The sequence below is a fragment of the Camelus ferus genome, chromosome 1 (assembly GCF_009834535.1).
Source record: "Camelus ferus isolate YT-003-E chromosome 1, BCGSAC_Cfer_1.0, whole genome shotgun sequence".
NCBI lineage: Eukaryota > Metazoa > Chordata > Mammalia > Artiodactyla > Camelidae > Camelus > Camelus ferus.
This window is the reverse complement of record NC_045696.1, coordinates 69,219,179-69,240,065: the sequence shown is the minus strand read 5'-3', so window position 1 is coordinate 69,240,065 and position 20,887 is coordinate 69,219,179. Positions and strand designations below refer to the sequence as shown.

Here is a 20,887-nt window from a genome sequence, read left to right as displayed (position 1 = left end):
GGATAGAAATAATAAAACATGGTGGTGTAAGACTAGGAACTCAGTAGGGGCTAATTTTGATTGGTTGGTCAGGGAAGTCTTCTATAAGGTGGTGAACTTAAGCTGTTATCTAAGTTTAAAAAGAGTCACCCATGTTAGGATCTGAGGGAAGATCGTTTCAGGAGAGGGAACAACTAGAACGTTTTGCTGGAACATGGTAAGGAGTATACTAGATGAGGGTACAGATCATATAAGGTTTTGGGGGTCCCCCCCCCAGCTTTACTGAGAAATGTTTTTATAAGCTAGTATAAAGAGTTGGGATATTACTCTAAGTGCAGTGAAAAGCCATCTGAGGCTTTAAATCAGAAGAATGACATGATCTGATATGTTTAAAAAGCATGGCTGGGGGAGGGTACGGGGTGAAAAAGAGATACTAAGATATTAACGAGTAGAGGCAAGAAGACCAGTTAGGAGGGCCTTGCCAGCTGGGAGATGATGTGACTTGGCCAGAGAGGTAGTGGAAACGTAGAATAGTGGGCAGATTCAGGATATGGTTTAAAGGTAAAGATCTGGATAGGGGATTCAGGAGAGAAATCGAGACACCTAGGGTTTTGTGATGAACAATTAGGTGGTGCGTTTACTAAAATGAGCAGAAGTAGTTGGGAGTGGGGATGGGGATCAGAGTTCTCTTCTTAACTATAGTAATAGTTACTATTCTTTGCGTGCTTACTATGTGCCAGACGCTGTGCAATACGGTTTACAGATTTTCTTCTATTAAAAGTTTCAACACCACCAGTAAATGCTTTGCCTCAAGTTTGTAGATAAAGACAGGCTCAGGCGAGGGGCAAGGAGAGGGGAGACATGTTCTCACCGCTAGGAAGTGACAGAAGCTGAATCCCAACCTAAGTCTGCTTCCACGGCCTGTCCTCATCAGGCTGCTTCTTTGTGAAACCGAGACAATTTTCTCCTGGATTTGTTAGAAGAAAACAAAATAATATCTAAGTTATGAGTTCGCGGTTCCGTCGGCTTGGAGTCATTGTCTCCGCCCCTTTCGTCAGCGTCCCTCCCCAAGAGCGTCCAACGCTTAGCTCTATATGAATGAAATTCCGAGAGACGTAATCCAGATAAAATCTCCCTCCCGCAATTGGTCAGTGCTGGAGAAGGAGCCTCGTGATTGGTGGAGAGTCCGAGGAGGCGGGCGGAGGGAAACCGTGTAGTGTACCGCTGGTGCCGGCTCTTGGAACCTTTTCCCATCACCAATCTTTACGTAATTTTCTACGACTGGCAGATGCCGGGGCTGAGCGGGTTCCTGCGGCGGCGCGATTCTCTGACGTTTCCCCTTCTGATTGGCCGGGAGCTGCGGCTGCAGTTCCAAAGCCTAACTGGCCGCCTGCGCCGCCTCGGAGGTGAAGTGTACTGCGCTGGTTGGCTGTGAGGCACCGACCGCGTGTGATGTCCCGAGCAGCGATTGGCTCTAGCCGGCTGGGGGCTTCTCTCGCCGGGAGTCGGGACTCCCGGGAAGTGGACTCGTAGAGGAGGGCGCAGGCTAGCTGTCGCTCCCGACCAAGTCGGAGACCCCGGAGTGAGGCGGCCTCTCAGGGCCGGGTGGGCTAGCGAGCCGACGCAGCGGCGGCGGAGGCTGTGAGGAGTGCGGGGGACAGGGGCCGGCACGGAGAGACCATGGCCCCGCAGAACCTGGGCACCTTCTGCCTGTTGCTGCTGTACCTCATCGGGGCCGTGATCGCCGGGTGAGAAACAGGCAGCCGCGGGCACGGGGCACTTAAGTCAGTCTTGGCTGGGGAGGAGGTTGGGGGGAAGAGGGAGCATTGTCAGACTCCGGGAGTGGAGAGGGGCGTTACTGTGGTGATGCAGTGGAACTGAGGAATGGGTAGTATGGGCCAGGCTAGTGGAGTGGAGAGAACAGTGGGTGACACGAGTGAGAGGAGATTAGATCCAGATGCCCTAGAGAGCTAGATTTGCCCGGAGAAGTTAAGTGTTGGATGCAGTGCCAAACAACGTGGGGTCGGGGGGCAGCTGAGCTGGAGAAGACGATACAATGTTGAGCCTGCCACGAGCCATTGGGGGGCTGACATTAAAGTGAATAAGTTATGATTCCAGGCTAAGTGAGGAAGTGAGGGGCAGGTAGGAAAGCCATGCTGGGACTGAAGGAAATTGGACTGAGGGAGCAAGGCAGACCCTTTGGAAAGCCCTTGTACTTCTCAGGTTCTTGAGATACCGAGCCTAAGCTGCCATTATGTCTCACTGTCTCTCCCCATGAAGCATTCTTGAGAAGCTGAAGGGTATCATGAGCTGGGGAAACAGGTAGTAGACTGGGATTCTAGCCCACTCACCCCCACCCGGCTTATGAATTATGTGACCTTGAAGGAACACCTAAATTCTCATCTGTGACATGAGGGTGATAATGTGCCACTTATCTGAAGGAACTATGGCCACCTGAACTCTTGAGACTTTGTCCAACCTTTAAGATCCACTATGCTATAAGCCTGGTGACCGCAGGATATGGTACACCAGGCTCATTTTAAAATGTGAGGAGTAGTAATGTCTTAGCTTCTGACAATTTATAGGTTGTTCTGAATGGAGAAAGCACTACCTAGCAGAGCTTTAAACTTTAATTGCTTGTTATTCTCTTAAAAGTTTTTTTCCCTTGTGCATATATGCTTAAACTTTATTTTTTACCTTGTGAAATGTCTTAAACTTCTAAAATAAAAATTAACTTTCCTAGGTAATGCTTTATTGTTTTTTTTTCAGTATATTTTTGTAGTACTTTTTGCGCTTAAAGCAATGCATACCTTAAGGTGTTTAAGTAAAATGTCATACATATTGTTAATACTGTAGCCATAAACCTCAGTCTTTGGTAAAGGAGTCTCTTGGGAACCGTAATGTTGATGCTGAGCTATGCCAGGCATCTTTTCCTTGTATTTTTCTCAGCTGTTACTTAACTAGTTATATAGTAAGTATACTCTAAGGAAGCCTCACTCTTTATATAGTTAGCTCTTTTGTTATTAGCTTTAGTGAACCTTTTTATTTCTTTAGTTCTCGTCTCAAGAGATGTCAAGTTTCTGCAGATTTTGGGGGGGAGGATAAAGCACCTAGTTAATCCTCATGGAACCCCTTGTGGGTGATAATTTTAAAAACTTATACATAAAATGTTTAAATAATTTTTCTGAAGTGTGACTAAGAACTTATGAATTAATTTTTTTCATGTTCTGTCTTACATCACCTGAATCTTGATACCCCAATGCATTTTTTCCCCACTGCATTTTAAAATTACCGTCACTACTACACTGTCTCCATCATGAACAACTTTCCCATCCCCTTGGTTGAGAGAATGCATTTTCAGAAAAATTTCTGCTGGCTAACGTGACTGGCAAAAGGAAAAGACTTTTGTGAGCATGCTTATTTATTCATTTCATTCAATGAATATTTATTGGTGTCTTCTATGGGTTGGATACAGTCCCTGCCTTGAAAGTGTATTAGTCTTACTCTGTCTTCCCATTGGCCCTTCCTGCAGAGATTCCCTTTTTGATTAATATGGTTCCAGCATAGTTCCTGGCAATGAGGTCAGTGGACCTCCACTTTGTCTCCTAGCTCATGCCATATGCATATTTGCAGCTGCTGAGACTTATACATGCCTGCATGTGGATTTCAGCAGCTGTCTCTAATTAAGGGTTGACTTAGATAAACTAGTATAACTGCTAGTAGTGACTGCAGAATCAATATTTTATCTCTCTTTCAGCAAAACCCCTCACAACTCATACATTTAAGTAGCTGTTATTCTCTCTTTAAGGCTTTTATTTGGGCTTTGGTTTAACTGCTCTGTTAACCTCTGAACTTAACTTCAGTCACTTCATCTTTAACATTCCAAGAGAATGACTAAAAAGAGAATACATCAGAATTTGTAATAAGTCTTATGTATTAAAGTACTATTAGAACATTAAAATGATAAAATCTTTTTGAATAAAAAAAATCACCTTTTGAGATTATTTGACCTTTGAAAGTAATCAAAAGTCATTAGAAGTCAGTAATAGGGGAGAAAAGAGTTAATTTGATTATTTGGTTCTTGGTTGAAAATAACCTGTGACCATAAAGTAAGAAAATGATTTTCTTGACTGAAGGTAGTTCTAAGAGAAGAATACCACAGATGTTTTGAATAATTCTAGCATTGTTCAAAAAGTACACAGCCTCTCATGATTACTTCAGTATATAAGACTCATTATAGTTTCTGGCGTATTCTCTTTTTAGTCATTCTTTTTTGTGTGTATATGTCACATCTGTACTTTCATTTTTCTACCTCTTTGCTCAGACACAAACCCAAATGTTTATGCAAACTTTTAAAATGTATAAAAACTTTTAAAAATGTATAACTCTTTAATGAAGTATCCGCTTTCTCCCCCCTACCCCCAGGCGAGATTTCTATAAGATCTTGGGGGTGCCTCGCAGTGCCTCTATAAAGGACATTAAAAAGGCCTACAGGAAACTGGCCCTGCAGCTTCATCCTGACCGGAATCCTGATGACCCACGAGCACAGGAAAAATTCCAAGATCTGGGTGCTGCTTATGAGGTGAGTCAGAAAAAGGAAAAGGTATTAATAAAACCTACAGATACAGAAAATACCATGTAACGCAGAGTAACACTCCCATTTTTCAGGTCACTTCTTTTTAAAAACCGACAGTAGATAGAAGTAGTGCTTGATAGGGGGTGGGTATAGCTCAGTGGTAGAGGTCCTGGGTTCAATCCCAATTACCTCCATTTAAAAAAAAGTAGTACTTGATGCCATATTGTACATTAACGTTAGTAGATGTAACTTCCTGCCCTTTTCATATCAGCATTTGTCTTATTAATGTTGGAAAAAATGAAAGACAGAGGGATTGGTAGATTAATAAGTAGATTGGTCATCAGTCAGTCCACTCGGGCATTGGAGCCAGAAACAGAAACAAAAATCTAAGTGAGGATAGCAAATCCACATACCTGTGAGGACCAGGCAAATAACGTGCAGGGCAGATATAAGATAGAACATGAGGGTGGATGTCCTACCTCCATATTCTACCTCCAGTCAGCAGGGATTGAAGAGTGACAAACTGAGGACCTCTTGCCTCATTTCAAGGGAGCAGCTGTTATTCCACCCCAGCCAGTTTTTACTGTATAGAAATGCAGACATTGTGTTGCCAAATCATTTAATCTTTTGAAAGTAGTGGAAATCCAGATTTTTATAAATTTTTCTGAATTCTCCTGATTATAAAATGTTGGTGACTAATTGAATTTAAAATTTTCTTTTATGTGCAGATCAAAGAAAACAGCTGTAGTTTGAATTTGCAACCTCTAATTTAGAGGTCAAAACACTTTCATGTGTGTCATTTAATCTTCAGTAGGACACCATGAAATATAATAGAACTGGCTTTTTCTTCTTCCCATTTTCTTTCTTTCTTTCTTTCATTTTTAACATCACAGAGCAAGATTTACTGAATGCTTAATAAAATATTTACAATTTGAAAAACTATTATACATGGAACGTTTGAACACTATGGTGAAAAAATTTTACAAATAAGCTATTGATAATCTGTCTTATGTATTAATTTAGAAGTTAGTGGCTTTGCATGTGTTGCAATTCACCTTTCCCCTAGAAATAGAATAATAGATCTGTGGTTTTATTTTTTTTCTTTTCAGCTTTATTGAGATAACAGTTGATAAACAAAATAGTAAGCTATTTAAAGTGCACATCATGATGATTTGATATATGTATCCACTGTGAAAAGATTCTGCCCATCTAGTTAATCCATCACTGCATATTTCTCTCTTTTTTTGGTGTGAACATTTAAGTTCTGCTTTCTTAGCAAATTTTAGTTATACAATACAGTGTTATCAATTCTAGTTCCCATATATTCCCATTTTCTAAAAGGGCACAGAAAAAACTAATTTGACTCCAAAAGTCAGGGAGTTACAACTTCTGAATTCAGATTAAATCCCTGTAGCATAAGAAGGCAGGAAACAAATCTGGAAAATATTTTAGTAGTGGAAAAATAAAGAAGGGATCCAAGGCCTGCTAGGTTAAAAAAGTGCATAAACTAAAACAGTGACTTATACCCAGGGGAAACCTAGAACTAATGGGGTTTCTCTTTCTTCTCTCAACACCTATAGGACTGAAATTCCTAATCTTGGGCCCACAAATAAACTTGAGAGGGTTAGTGGACCCTCCTAAATTACTGTATGTAACATTTTGTTTCTTGTTGATAATATGGCTTCCATATTTTACACTGTATTTCTTACATATTCCCATTGTTTGCTAGGAACTCAATAATCAAAAGTATTTTCTAGGGAAACTATTGCTAAGAATTTACCATGCGCTTTAAAGATTCTACTGTGTTGTTTAGCCATGACCTAGGCAGGTTATACATAGATCATTCATGTGACTGTAGTTTAATTCTAAGAACCTTTTTAGTCATTAGTTCAAATTTTCTTTTTTCTTTGTGTTATTTCCTTAGATCAATTAGTGTTCACAAATCAGAATCCCAGAATCCCAGTAAAGTTGAAGAGTCTTTTGTGAATACAAATTTGTCTTCTTTACTGAGCTGAGATTCCTGCTGGCATTTTAATTAGTTGAGATTCTGTGATTGGTTGGCCAATCAACTAAGAAACTTTTTTTTTCTTAAAAAAAAAAAAGCTTCCAGGACCGTGGAATAAAATTGCATTCCTTAGAAGAAAAGTGAGGAGTAAGTGAATGATAATAGATAACTTTAAAGGCAGTTTTTGCAGTTATTACAGAAGCCTTCAATGTCCAAAAAGAAGCTGACTTAAAAATACCCTTTGTTTTGGGATTTTGAAGTGTTTCTTATGGACCCAAATGTGGGGTTCATTTCTTTGCCAAGATAAGAACAGAGGAGTATACTTGAAAGTAAAAATATTGGAAATCCAGATCACATAATAATGAGGGTTTTGTTTTGTTTTTAAGTTAACTCTGCTTATTTCTGCTTCCCCAAAGGAGCTCTTTTTTAGAATATTTACCAAAAAAAATTTTTTTTTCACCTGGTCTATCACAGTGGCATTAGTTGAGTTCTCTGGTCACTTTTAGACTAACCCATTTGTCTTTGCTTTTAAGAATGTTCATTCTCTTCTTATACGCTGAATTTCTTTTTATCCTTCTAAATGTATCTTAAATGTTAATAGATTTTTGCTGTGGCTCCTATGCATCATTCAGGCCTTGAGCCAAAAATGTGTCCTATTTACACATGCCAGTCAGATCTTCCCTTTCTTTTGCTGAGTCAACAAGTCTTCTACTTTCAACTTCTTTTCCTGTGTCAGCACAAGTATGAGTTTGAAATACTTTCTCCTTCAGTGTGCTGTCTAAGTAGGAGTTTAAGAATATCAAACAGCATAAAGTTATTCGATTTTCAAATTTATATTTATGCATGTGTTCCAGAATGCTCTAAATAGATGGGAAGCTTACTTTTGGAAGGCAAATTTTGAAGAACATTGAAGCTAATTTTGTTTTACATTCTTTAGTTCCATATATGGAATGTTCCCAGTGAGAAAGCATATACCTATGACTTAGTATATAGTTTTCTAGAACCATTAAAACTTCAAAAAGTCTTTTCAGGTTGGTGAAATTGACCTTGAGCATCCTTCATAGAACAGTATCCCTTTTCACTCTCTGCAGTACAAACTCAAGGGGTTATGAACTGTATGTGGTAGACAGCATTCTTCCACAAATTGATGTCTACATATACCAAAAAAAAAAAAAAAAAAAAGAATGAAAAGGGAATATGAAAATACAGCAGAGTGTAGACCTTTCCAGAGACCTATCATTTGATTCCCTTGACCAGCCAGTTGCTTAGTGTGTGTGTGGTAGTGGCGAATCACGGGTTATGGTATGACCACGCAGGGCTGAGCAAACTTGAAGGCTGTCCTCATTTACTGCTTCTAGCACTAGTGACAATCCATCATAGTCCTGTCCTAGTTTATAGTCTAGAGAGATAATAAAGCATCATGGTTAACAGCTTAAGCCCTGGAGTCAAGCTGCATGGGAAGTAAACCTGAGGAATTCATCTCACCTCTTTTCTGTTACTGCTCTCACCTTCGTAGCCACATCACTAATCTCAAATATGATGTTTATGTGACTAGGTGAGTTTTGATAAATTTAAATTAAAACATGAATTGAGCAATTGGAAAGTTAAAAGAAATGAACACTGCATCAAAGAATTTAGTCTGATAAAAATAACTTTATAAACATGCCTTAATACCATACATAATGCATTGTACTAAAATTGTATACACAGTATCAGAGTTTAAAATAAAAGCAAAAACATTTTTTGAAAAACAACCGAAACATAAATGTGACTGCACCTTAACTAAATATTACCAGCTTATAATCTTTTCCTCCACTGCTTTTGCCCCCAGGTTCTGTCAGATAGTGAGAAACGGAAACAGTATGATACTTATGGTGAAGAGGGATTAAAAGATGGGCATCAGAGCTCCCATGGAGACATTTTTTCACAGTAAGTAATTTATCCACCTGCAAGGTATTAGTGTCTGAAAATGGATCACTTAGTGATTATTAAAGAATTATCCTTGCTCCTTTGTTCAGAAGCTTTTGATGAAGAGTACAGCTCAGCTGATCCTTGACTAAAAGATCATTTATCATCCTTTCTGAGGGAATATTCTCTATATTCACAAAGCTCCAGAAAAGGCAGGTAGCACTAAAAGGGCTGTCCATCTCGCCAACCAAATCAGTCAAATCAACCCTGACTGTATTGGTGGGTTTATGTATTGGAAACCAGTTCATTTTGTCTCCTCACTGTCGTAGAATCTGCAAACCATTTAATGAGCAAAGTTATTCTTGTAAGCAGAGAGAGAGAAATTCCTCCTCCCATCCCCAGAGCTGCCTCTTTTTCATCCTATCAATAAGACAGGGATGATTATGATCATCAGCACTGGTGGAAGGACTTAGGGTAGAGGCTCTTTATCTCTTGCTGTGCCTGACTTTCTGGGAGTGCTGAGTGGCTGGAATAATAAACATCTTTCCTTCCTGCTCTCTGAGCCCCTCTTTGTTGAGCATTTAAATTTTCATATACCCTGATGATGCATAAATAGGAGATCTTGATCTAGGATTTCAAATCAAGTTACAAATAAAAACTGTTTGAATATGCACTTCAATGAGGGAGAAGATGCACTGATTTCTTCAGATTCTCTAAGAGGAACCTTTCCCCAAAAGCAGTGATAATGACTGTTACATACAATAGCTTCCCTCATTTAGTGTTTGGGAGTGACAAGTAGATTTTCAGGACTTGTGAAGATGTGTGAGTAATATGATTAGGAAATCCTTCTCTTCCCCAGGATTGATCTGGCGGCTTTAGCCTACCAGGGAAGTGTCCTGTTTGAACCCATTGGCAGTTAAAAGTGATAGCCAGGGATGCCAGAAAGAAAAAGCTCTGCCCATGCTCCTTCCTCCTCCACCCTTTCTGCTTTTATTTAAGATTCAGGGAATCTAGAATATATAAACAGCTCATACGACTAAATAAGAAAAAAAACAAACAACCCAATCCAAAAATGGGCAGAAGACCTAAACAAGCAGTTCTCCAGTAAAGGCATATGAATGACCAATAAGCACATGAAAAAATGCCCAATATCACTAATTATCAGAGAAATGCAAATCAAAACTACAGTGAGTTATCACCTCACACTAGTCATAATGGCCATCATTCAAAAGTCCACAAATGATAAATGCTGGAGAAGGATGTGGAGAAAAGGGAACCCTCCTACACTGTTGGTGGGAATGCAGTTTGGTGTAGCCATTGTGGAAAACAGTATGGAGATTCCTCAAAAGACTAAAGATAGACTTACCATGTGACCCAGCAATCCCACTCTTGGACATATATCTGGAGGGAACCTTAATTCAAAAAGACACCTGCACCCCAATGTTCATAGCAGCACTATTTACAATAGCCAAGACATGGAAACAACCTAAATGTCTATCGACAGATGACTGGATAAAGAAGCTGTGGTATATTTATACAATGGAATACTACTCAGCCATAACAAATGATAAAATAATGCCATTTGCAGCAACATGAATGGCTCTGGAGAATGTCATTCTAAGTGAAGTAAGCCAGTAAACTGGTATATATAAAATAGATAAACATAAATAGTGTATACATATTCAATATCTTGTAGAGTTTAGGGTAAAAAAGAATATGAAAATGAATTTATCTGTATTCATGTATGACTGAAGCATTGTGCTGTACACCAGAAATCGACACATTGTAAACTGACTATACCTGAAAAAAAAAAAAAAAGATTTGGGGAATCCATTCACCAAGATTGGTGTTTTTTTAGGGGGTGTTGTATAGTTGTCATCATCACTATGCTAACATCTGAGGTTTCTTTTTGTTTTTTGGGGGGGACGGTTTGGAGGGGGTGGGTAATTAGGTTTATTTATTTTTAGAGGCGGTACTGGAGATTGAATCCAGGACTTTGTGCATGCTAGGCATGTACTCTACCACTTGAGCTATACCCTCCCCCTCATCTGAGGTTTCTTAATAACCAAAATTTAACATTAAGATTAGACCTCCTGTACAATCAAAGGTCACTGTTTATATTAATAAGATTAAAACTCCTATATAATGAAAGATCACTGAAGCTCAAAGTGATGCTTCTGTTACTTACAAAAATTAATTTTGGTCTTTTAGAGACCAGAACTTCCTTTTCCTTAAGATCTAGAATTTTACTAAGGCTGATGCTTTTTTAGTTTAATTATGTACCCAAGATTTTTCTACAGAGCAGTAGCTTCTTCTTTCACCAGAGTTAGTTTCTAAAAAGCTTACATAAAGATGAACACTACGTATGTCCAAAATTATCATTAGGTTCAGCAATACATAGGTTTATATACACTATTCTTTTTCTCAGTATCTCCATTATATCCTGATATTTGTCAGTATTGAAACATTGTTTTTTCATTCATTAAGCCCAACTTAGAATTCTTTGGCATACTGTATATATGCACACACGTACCTTGTGTCTGGACAATATTAAAAAGTAAATTTTTTGTGGTAGGCAGCAATATAGCTGATATTATATAAATTAAAAATTATGTATGATGTATGACTCCAATGTATAAAAAATGTCTTTCAGTTTTGCTCATTGGTAGACCACAATATTTTATCAGTGTGGATAAAACTAAAATTATAAGATGTGAACTCTGATTTCTTTTCCTGATCATTTTACATTTATCAACAGCTTTTTTGGAGATTTTGGTTTCATGTTTGGAGGAAGCCCTCGCCAGCAAGACAGAAATATTCCAAGAGGAAGTGATATTATAGTAGACCTAGATGTCACTTTGGAAGAAGTGTATGCAGGAAATTTTGTAGAAGTAAGTCCAAATAATACAGCTGTTCATATTGACTCCCAGAATGTGTTGTGAATAAAAACAAGAGGTTTCTGGGTACCTTCTTTGTCTTTTAGGGGTGGGAGAGTGGTCAGGTATATAGGATTGAGTTAATCCTAATCCTTGATTCATGATACACTTTTATTGTTTCATGAACTCATCACTCAGCCCAAGAACTAAATAAAACAATACCAGGAATTACATCTGCCTACATGCTACTTCCCTATTCCATTCCCCTGACTCCCTTCAGAGGTAACTACTAACATCTTGAGTTTTGTCTTTATTGTTCCCTTGGTACTCTTATTTGTTTGTTGTATTACATATATACCAATACCTGAATAATACATTGTTTATGTTTATTGTTTTGACTTGGTAAAAATGATATTTTCTGGGGCTGGCCCTTTTCACTCACTCTAATATTACCGAGATTCATCCATGTTATTTCTTATAGCTACAATTCTACTGAATAGAATTTCATTGTGAGCACATTGAATCAGTAGGCATAGTAGGTTATTTCTAGGTTTGTTTTTTTTTTTTCTTCCAGTGCCAAACTATGCTTTTATGAAGTCTTGTACATATATCCAGGTATATATGAGCAAGACTTTCTCTTGGGTAGATGTATGTAAGAGTGGAATTGGAATTGCAAACCGATATTCATTTGTACAAGACAGAACCATAATGTTTCTCAATTATTTGGTACCAGCACTTCCACCAGCAATGAGAGATCCCACAGATCTGCCACCTCTCTAATACTTGGAATTATTAGACTTCTCAATTTTTGCCCATCAAATGGGTATAAATAAATAAATGGGTATATGTTATCTCATTGTGGTCTTTATTTGCATTTTTGATTAGGATACACATCTTTACTGTATATTTATTGGCCATATTTCTTTCCTTTCTTGTGAAATGGCCATTCATATATTCTGTTCATTTTTCATTTGCCCTTTTCTTACTGATTTCTAAAAAAAGTTTATTCTTAGTATTAATCTTTTTTTGACTGTATGTGATACAAATATATGCTAACAGTTTGTAGCTTATCTTTTCATTATATTGAAGATTTATTTAAATGAACAGAAGTAATTAATTTTAATATGATCAAATTTACCAGTCTCTTTTATGATTAGTTTTGGCTTCTTGTTTAAGAAATTCTTCTCTACCCTAAAATCAGAAAGCAGTTCACCTGTATTTTCTACTGAAACTTTGAGCTCGCTTACTTATTTATTTATTTATTTATTTGTTGGGGGAGGTAATTAGGTTTATTTATTGTTTATTTATTCTTAGAGGAGGCCCTGGGTATTGAACCCAGGACCTCATGCATGCTAAACATGCCCTCTACCACTTGAGTTATACCCTCCCCCCGGGCTCTTTTAATTTGAAGTTATTCATCCTCTTTTTAATTTTGCCATAATTTTTTCAAATATTTAATTCTCTTTATTGACATTTCTACTTCTGTCTGCTCTTAACTCTCTTTTAAATATTTAAAAAATTCTTCTTTATCCTTCCCTGCTTCTTTATAGGAGAATGCCTCATTTTGGTCTTCCAGCTCACTGCTTCAATCTGCAGCTATAGCTATTCTAATAATATCCCACCGGCTGTGTTTTTATTTCAACTCGCATTTTTATACATAATATTTCTACTTGATTCTTATATTATTTCTTAATCTATTTCAGTTTGCTGATGTCTTCCTTTATCTCCTTAAGTGCTACCATACTTATTTTAAATTCTTGGTCTATCTTCTCTAATAGATTTGGTTAAAATATATGTTTTATCCAGTCTGATGTCTTTGCTGGAAGGCAGAAGAGATAATGGGACTCCTTGGGTGTCTAGCTGCTTTAGCCTTTGGGCTCGTATTTCCCCATGGGTATTAGCAACTCTGTTTCCCTGGTAGAACATATTGGGGCCAGCTCTTGCCTAGTGGTTTTTAACGGTGTTTTATTTGTCTGTCTTCTTGGAGTGTTTTTGTTTTTGTTTTCGTTTGGTGTCTGCAGTGTATTGTTTTTGGGGAGAGGAGCCAGAGAGATCTTGGCCCAAGGCAGTTCAGGAGAGAGGGAAGAGCAGAACTTCAACTGCTTTTTATTTTTTTAACATCATCACCACCTAATCACATACCAGTTCAAAACAGCCTTATATCTCAGGAGTTTCATACCGATTTTGTGTTGTCATATTGTTTCCTGGAATCCATGTTTTCTTAGAGTTTTTCCAGGATTTTGGAGGAGATCGCCCATAACCTATGGATATGTGCCATCTTGACAAGAAGCATTTTCTTCTTAGTTGTGGCTTGTGCTGTGAATAGTTGACAGAAGAGGACTAGACAATTGCAGACGGTGCAGGTGGCATGTAACACTGTTATTCAGTGTAAATGGGAGGAAAGGGCATTAAAGATATTTGGGCCACCTCACCTTCAAACACAGGACAGGTTGTTCAGGTGGAGGAAAAGATTCATCTCCCTTGTTCTCCTCCAGACCTACTGGCTGCAGTCATTGCTAATACACAATGTGTGTCACTTTTTTTCAGCATGCTCCTAAACAAATTCCTTTTTAATCCAGTTCTTGTAAAGGATGTACATGACCTTGCTATTTAAATGACCCCATGGCATAGTCTTTTCAAGAAAAAATTACCTTGAGTGAGCATAGTGGTTAAAAGCATGGACTTTGGAGCTTGACTCCCTGGTTTAGGATCCAGGCTCTGCCATGCATTGGTTATGTGACCTTGGTCATGTCACTGAACCCTTCTGTGCTTGCATTACTTCCTCTGTAAAATGGAGATGGTAACAGTAGCTACTTTATAAAGTTGTTGTGAGGATTAAGTGAGTTCATATACATAAAAGTGATTAGGGCCTTGCTTGGCACATTGTAAGTGCTATGATGTGTTGGCTATAATGACTGTTATTGGTGCTGTTTATTCTGTTGACCTGGGCTTTCATATGTTGATAAGCTTTAAGGGATTTTTCTCCAAGCATTCACGTCATCCTTCTGCATGAGCACGTGCCCTGTGATTAGGTGTTTGACTAAGTAAACAGGCAAAAACAGGAATACATTTCTTCATGTATTTTAGTTTCCACATGTCTAGAATGTTTGATTGCAATCAGCAACAAAGAGATGACCGTGTGTCTCTTCTCATGCGTTCGAGTACCTGAATTCAGACCACACTGGAACGCACTCCTAGATTGCGTTGCCTGAAACAAGGAAGTGTTTTCATGAGGGTAATAGTGGCTAATCCCAGGGTGGGAGCCACACCAGCTTTTGAAGGCTGTGGTTGTTCTCCAGGGCTTATGCTTTACACAGCTCAGATTTCTTAAGAGATAGTAATTCTGCAGACTACTTTAACTCCAGAGTATTTAGCTGTGGCGTAGAAATGATGATCCCATACACACTGTCTTCAGTCCTTTCTTACTCCCCTGTCTCCTCTCCAGCTTTAGAATCTGAGTCAGTTAAAGGTCCGTTTGCTCCACTCCTGTGTGGGGCTGATTTGTAGCTCCCAGACTGTCAGCTCTGGGTCTCCCTGAGGGATAACATGGCAGAGAAAGGCGGGTACGCGCAGGTCCCCAATCAGGTGAGGAAACCAAAGGCCATGGGTCACTAGAGGGAAGCTGATGTTGTCTGTGCACTTCCTAGGTGGTTAGAAACAAACCCGTGGCAAGGCAGGCCCCTGGCAAACGGAAGTGCAACTGCCGGCAGGAGATGCGGACCACCCAGCTGGGCCCCGGGCGCTTCCAGATGACCCAGGAGGTGGTCTGTGACGAATGTCCTAACGTCAAGTAAGTGAAAGCGCCATCTTCGGCCTCCCGATGGACACTTTCATAATCTTCTTGGTGCAATGAAATGCCAACGGTCCTTATCTAGGTTTTCTCCTTCTCTCTCCCCCAATCCTTCTCTCTCTCCCCCATGTTCTACAGGAACATAGAGCAAAGAAATGTACATTTTAATTTTTTCCAAAAGTATCTCTTCTGAATACCTGCTTTTATGTTTATGAACTAGTAAGCAGTACCCTTTATTTCCGAATATACTTAACAAAAATGTTCATGTTTCCTTTTTCCTACTGGGACTATTGGCACAATCTTGTATGTCCAGCTGACATTTCAGTTTAGAGAAGTACTACTTGCTGATTAATTTTTTTTTTCAGTGAAGGTACTGGGGATAGAACCCAGGACCTCGTGCACGATGCAGAGCTTGCACTCTACCACTGAGCTGTTACCTTCCCCCTGCTGATTCTGTTCCAAGTACAGCTATTTAATTGGACCTTCAGTTATATATATATATATCAAAACTAGCTCAGTTATTTGTGGGCTCAGGGGTAAAAATCAGGATAAACTCTCCTGCTAGAGTTTCTGGTAAACATGACCCTGCCCTTACAGGTGCACAATTATATAAGTGCAAATAGTGTTCTCTGTTACTCATCACTCAGTTCAAAGTAATCAGGCTACTGCGGGCTTTTTTAGAGTCAGCAGATGCATGATTATGTGCTACGTAGTAGCTTTGCCCTGGCTTTTGGCAGGGAAGGTGTAAGTGAATACCAGATGGCTTTGTCATCCAAAGATACAGGATAATCTTCCAAGAAAAAGGTCTGATTGAGTGGATAAAACTTTATCTATATCTGGAATTTGATTTGTATTTTCATTTGTTTTTCTTTTTAAATTCTCTTTGTCTCAGGCTGGTGAATGAAGAACGAACACTGGAGGTAGAAATTGAACCTGGGGTGAGAGACGGCATGGAGTACCCCTTTATTGGAGAAGGTAAAATACTGATGTTGATGTTCTGTTACCATAACTTTCTGTTCTCTGCTTGCTTATGAGTACCTCCCAACCCCACCTCACCCCATAACTTATGGCCACATTGCAAATGCATATGTCATTTCCAGCACACTTCAGTCAGTTTTACAATACGGAAAGCCGTTTATGACCATCGTGGTTGGTCACCTTATGCAGTAGCATTACTGTTTATCCTTGGAATATCATGGCCAAAGGTTATTGTCAAGTAGCCCTGGTTATACCAAAGTTTAGTACGTTCACAACTTAATGCATTAATTTTAATTCAGCAATGAAAGAGGATATAGAACTCTAGTTAGCATTAATAAGATGCTCTCAGACCTCAATTTGGGGTTAAATTTAAAATTCTACAAGAAAGATAGCTTTAAAACATCAGGGTCAGGAAGTTAGTGAATCACTTCTTTGTTTAGGAAGTAGGTCAAGTTATTTATTGCACAGGTGATCCTTACTAATAATCTGAAACTTGATATAACCAGGTAGAGACACAGCTCTCACAGGTAGACTTGCCAGTCAACGCTAGGTGGTGGCTTTAAGAAATTCTCTCAACTGCCAGTTCTCAACTGATCGGCAGTGTTTGACTTGTGTGACTTACAGTGTGCTCTAACCTGTTCTGACCAGGTGAGCCTCATGTGGATGGCGAACCAGGAGACTTGCGGTTCCGAATCAAAGTTGTCAAGTAAGTGATCGCAGTCTAGAGGCCTTCTCTAACTTTTCAGATGAGTCAGACTGGAGAAATAGGGGAGCCACCAGGGCACTTCCAGACTTTTTACCCATTTTATGCTCTTAATACCCTAAATGATTATTTGTAACTTTATAGTAGTACTGAAAATTTGGGGTTGGAACCAAGGGTTGAGCCCATTTTTTAATTTCCTGGGGACTTAAGTCCAAAATAATTTGGAAAGAAAGCATTGATGAGACAGGTAAGGAGCTGTGAAAGAGAGGCAGACAAGGTGACCTGAGATTTTAACTGAGGAAATACAGCCCCACACGAGAATGGGAGCCTCTTCTGTAGAAAGGACCTGGTGTTACTTAATCTGCAGCTGCTGGGCAGCTTCTCTGGTTGGCTTCTCTTCAGCCTGAAGTGCTGCTTAGGTAAGAATTTTGCCTGGGACTCAAGCTTTCTTGTTTCTTATTTGTCTCTTGTGACCACTTTGGAAACCAGTGATGTGTCTGCTTCTAAGGATTCACTGAAACAAGGTTCCCACCTAAATATGGAGAAACGGGCCCCCGGTGCCAAGGGCCCTCACAGCACTCCTTAATCTCAGTGATCTTTCCCCAGTGCTCCTCACTTACCTTGTCTTTCTCATCACTTCCCAGAGAAACTGGAACAGGTGCTATTCCCTGAATAAACTCAGTACCTTCTCAAGTCCTTGTCTTTGCCAGAATTCCTTCTCACCCTATCCCTGTCCTTCCCTGCACCCGCCTCATCTGCTTCTCCAGAGCTGACCTGGCCTTGCGAGCCCAGCTCTGGAAGCCTCCTGATCCGTCCCAGATGCCCTTCTTCCCCAGCCCCGCGGCCAGAAGTTGCCCTTCTCTCTTCTCCAGAATCTTACTTACATGCAGTTTTACTTACATGCTTCGGTTTCCACTGATTGTAAGCTCCTTAAGAGTCGGGTTTAATAAATCTTATGCAACTTTGTAGTCTTGACGAATACTACACAGAAAGGAGCATCTGATAAATGCTTATTGTTTGAAAGAGTGGCACTCATCCTTTTCCATGATTTTTCTAAAACTTTTTGAACTCTTCCCAAAGAAAGACAGAAGTTAATGATCTTTACCTCGTTCTGTTCTAGGCACCCAATATTTGAGAGGCGAGGAGATGACTTATATACAAATGTGACGATCTCCCTCGTGGAGTCCCTAGTGGGCTTCGACATGGATATCACTCACTTGGATGGTCACAAGGTGAGCAGAGCAGTTCTCCTGCTTCCTGTCCTTCCAAAGCCTCCGTGTGGCTGGTTTTGAGATTACTTCAGCCACTTGAGTCGTTTGGAGGAACAGGGACTAAATTCTCAGGCGTCACAGCGCCTCCGCTCCTCACTCTGCCGCTGAATGTCCAGTGGTGAGAGCACCACCGCCCCGCCAGCACCCTGGAGGTGGCTGCTCAGCCTTTGGCAGTCTCATTCTTACAGGCTCCACTGGCGAAAGCCTTACTTTCTCACATGTTTGGTTCTCTTCCTTTTGAAAACCTTCTCTTTGGCCTGCACTGTCCCAGTGATGTTTCCCTTGGGCCTTGGTCCTGCTGCTCTACTGAGCTGTGACATGAGCTCTGGGCACCAGTGCTCACTGGGCGCTGTGCGTCGTACTTTGAGAGGACCAGTCCTGCTCCAGTCTATCCCCTTTTGCTTTCCAGGTACATATTTCCCGGGATAAGATCACCAGACCGGGAGCCAAGCTATGGAAGAAAGGGGAAGGGCTCCCCAACTTTGACAACAACAACATCAAGGGCTCTTTGATAATCACTTTCGATGTGGATTTTCCAAAAGAACAGCTAACAGAGGAAGCAAGAGAAGGTGAGGGGTGGAAAGTTTGTGTATATGTGTGTGTTGTATGTGAGTGTGAGAACAAGGCAGTTAAAGAGGACAGGCAGTAAAATCAGACAGTGACAGTAGTTACTGACACTAGTGAGCACAAGACTGGGAATGAACTTGCCTCTCTACAAAGGCAATATTAATAATCCTGTTGACTTACAAAAGGCTGTATAAACTGGGCTTTGAAACCTGGGGAGCGATGGGTTGTGTGGGTGTGAAACAGAATCACTTAGAACAAATTAGCTGGACCCAACTGTACAAGGAAAGATGAGGTCTACATTAGAAGGATTAGAGGCCTGGGGTGAAGTCTGCAGTGATTGAAGAGGGCTCAGTTGGTGGGTCCCAAATAAAAAGGAGGTGAAAGAGTTCAAAACTGGAAAGAAGACAAGAAAGAATGAAAGACAGCTGAAGAGCTTTCTGTCCATTCACTGCCTCTTTCTCAGAGTTCGTGGGATGTATGTGTGGTACGTGTGCCTGAGAGAGAGACAGCGGATCATCTGGGATGTGTGTGTATGGTACCCACTGGCGATGAAGTTGGACACTGTTAGTCATTTGTTCAGTTCAGGTCCATGGTTGTCATAAGGCCTTTTGTGAGCCACCTCTCCACAGAACACACTTTAAACTCTAGGGGAGTCACATTTTTGTTAATGGAGTCATTTGTTCATTCTCTCCTCAGGTATCAAACATCTCCTGAAACAAGGATCAGTGCAGAAGGTATACAATGGACTGCAAGGATATTAACAGTGAATAAAATTGGACTTTGTTTAAAAGAAGTGAATCAGCGATATTTATTATCTACGGGTTTTTTTTGTGTGGTTTTTTTTTTCAATATGCAAGTTTGGCTTAATTTTTTTCTTCTAATGATCATCATGAAATGAATAAGAGGGCTTACGAATCTGTCCATTTGTGTTGAGAAAAGAATGACCAGCAAAAGGTTTAATAATACCTCTCCCTTTGGGGATTTATGTCTGGTGCTGCCGCCTGAGGTTCAAGAATTAAAGCTGCAAGAGGACTCCAGGAGCAAAAGACACACTAGAAAGGGTTGGAGTTAATTGCTAGCTATTTCATTTGAAATGCCAACTGGAGAAGTCTGTTTTTAAATACATTTTGTTGTTAATTTTTTCTTGACTCCTGTTTCTTGTTGGTTTAGCTATAGCATTGTCTCTTCCACGCCCACCTGGGGTACTTCCCCTTGATCAGCCTCGTTTCCCTCCTTGGGGCCTGTGAGCTAGCTGGGCTGTCCTCCCATCAAGCAAGACGGATGCACAAACCTGTGAAACAGCGATGAAGATCCAGTCCCCACCCCCAATTAAACATCCCTGGCACCTTCTAGAAAGAAGCTTGAGGAAAATTAGAGATTGGAGTAGGTGAATCAAGGTTACACAGAGACTAATTGTCACTGAGAAAGTATATTCCCTCTCACTTAATTTGGGAATAATAAAATCTCATGTGGAAATTTTACTATTTAGAAAGCACTTTTCCTATATCCAATCTCAAGTGACCTTTTTTTAAAAGAGTCTTTGGTTTATATTAGAAATTGAGATTATTATGGGCACTAAAAAGGAGTTTAAGTAGTAGAGTTGCAAATTACATTTGCTTTTCCCAGTGGCACCTAATTCACGTGGTACGTGACTTAAATATATTTGACATCTGGGCCTCTTTCCCTTTTCTACATTATACAGTCAAATCACACTCCACTTCTCATGACTTTAGTGAGTGACTGTTCCAATGTGGTTGAACAATTGCTGTTGCTGAGTGTGTGGGAGCCGCCGTCTACCTAGCAGTGTGGTTCCAGCAACAGCCCCACCTTTGGCCATACAACAGCCAGTGCTACTACTGCCTTTTCACAGTATTTTGCCCTATTTTACAAAAATGAGTGGAAAAGGGAAATTTTATCCATTTAAAACAGTTAAGAACAAGGTGAAAATCAGCACACCTTGTAACCTTGATAGGACACTATTTGGGCTTGAGTAATCCAACTGTGTGTTCCCTTGTGAAGGAAGAGGACAAAACTAAGAGGCTTATTTAAAATGTTGAAAAGCTATCTTGGAAATCAAATGTACCACGTAAATACATATGTGAGTTTCGTGGACTTTTTGTACGTTTAATATTCATTATATAGTGAGTCGCTGTAGTTAAAAATTTCTTAGAAATAATTATCAACATTTCCCGTCTGTATCTTAGCCCAGGAGAGCTCTTGATCATTATTTGCAC

General features: G+C 39.9%; 1 protein-coding gene across 1 annotated transcript; it reads left to right on the top strand.

Annotated features, from left to right (window-relative positions):
- The first annotated feature begins 1,454 nt into the window (after positions 1–1,454).
- DNAJB11 (DnaJ heat shock protein family (Hsp40) member B11) lies at positions 1,455–19,795 on the top strand. The gene is made up of 10 exons (XM_006188839.3): positions 1,455–1,727; positions 4,405–4,561; positions 8,392–8,489; positions 11,227–11,359; positions 14,992–15,134; positions 16,027–16,109; positions 16,761–16,818; positions 17,936–18,047; positions 18,496–18,655; positions 19,350–19,795. The coding sequence occupies exons 1-10, from the start codon at positions 1,660–1,662 to the stop codon at positions 19,412–19,414; spliced, it is 1,077 nt and encodes a 358-aa protein (XP_006188901.1). The 5' UTR covers positions 1,455–1,659; the 3' UTR covers positions 19,415–19,795.
- Positions 19,796–20,887: the final 1,092 nt, after the last annotated feature.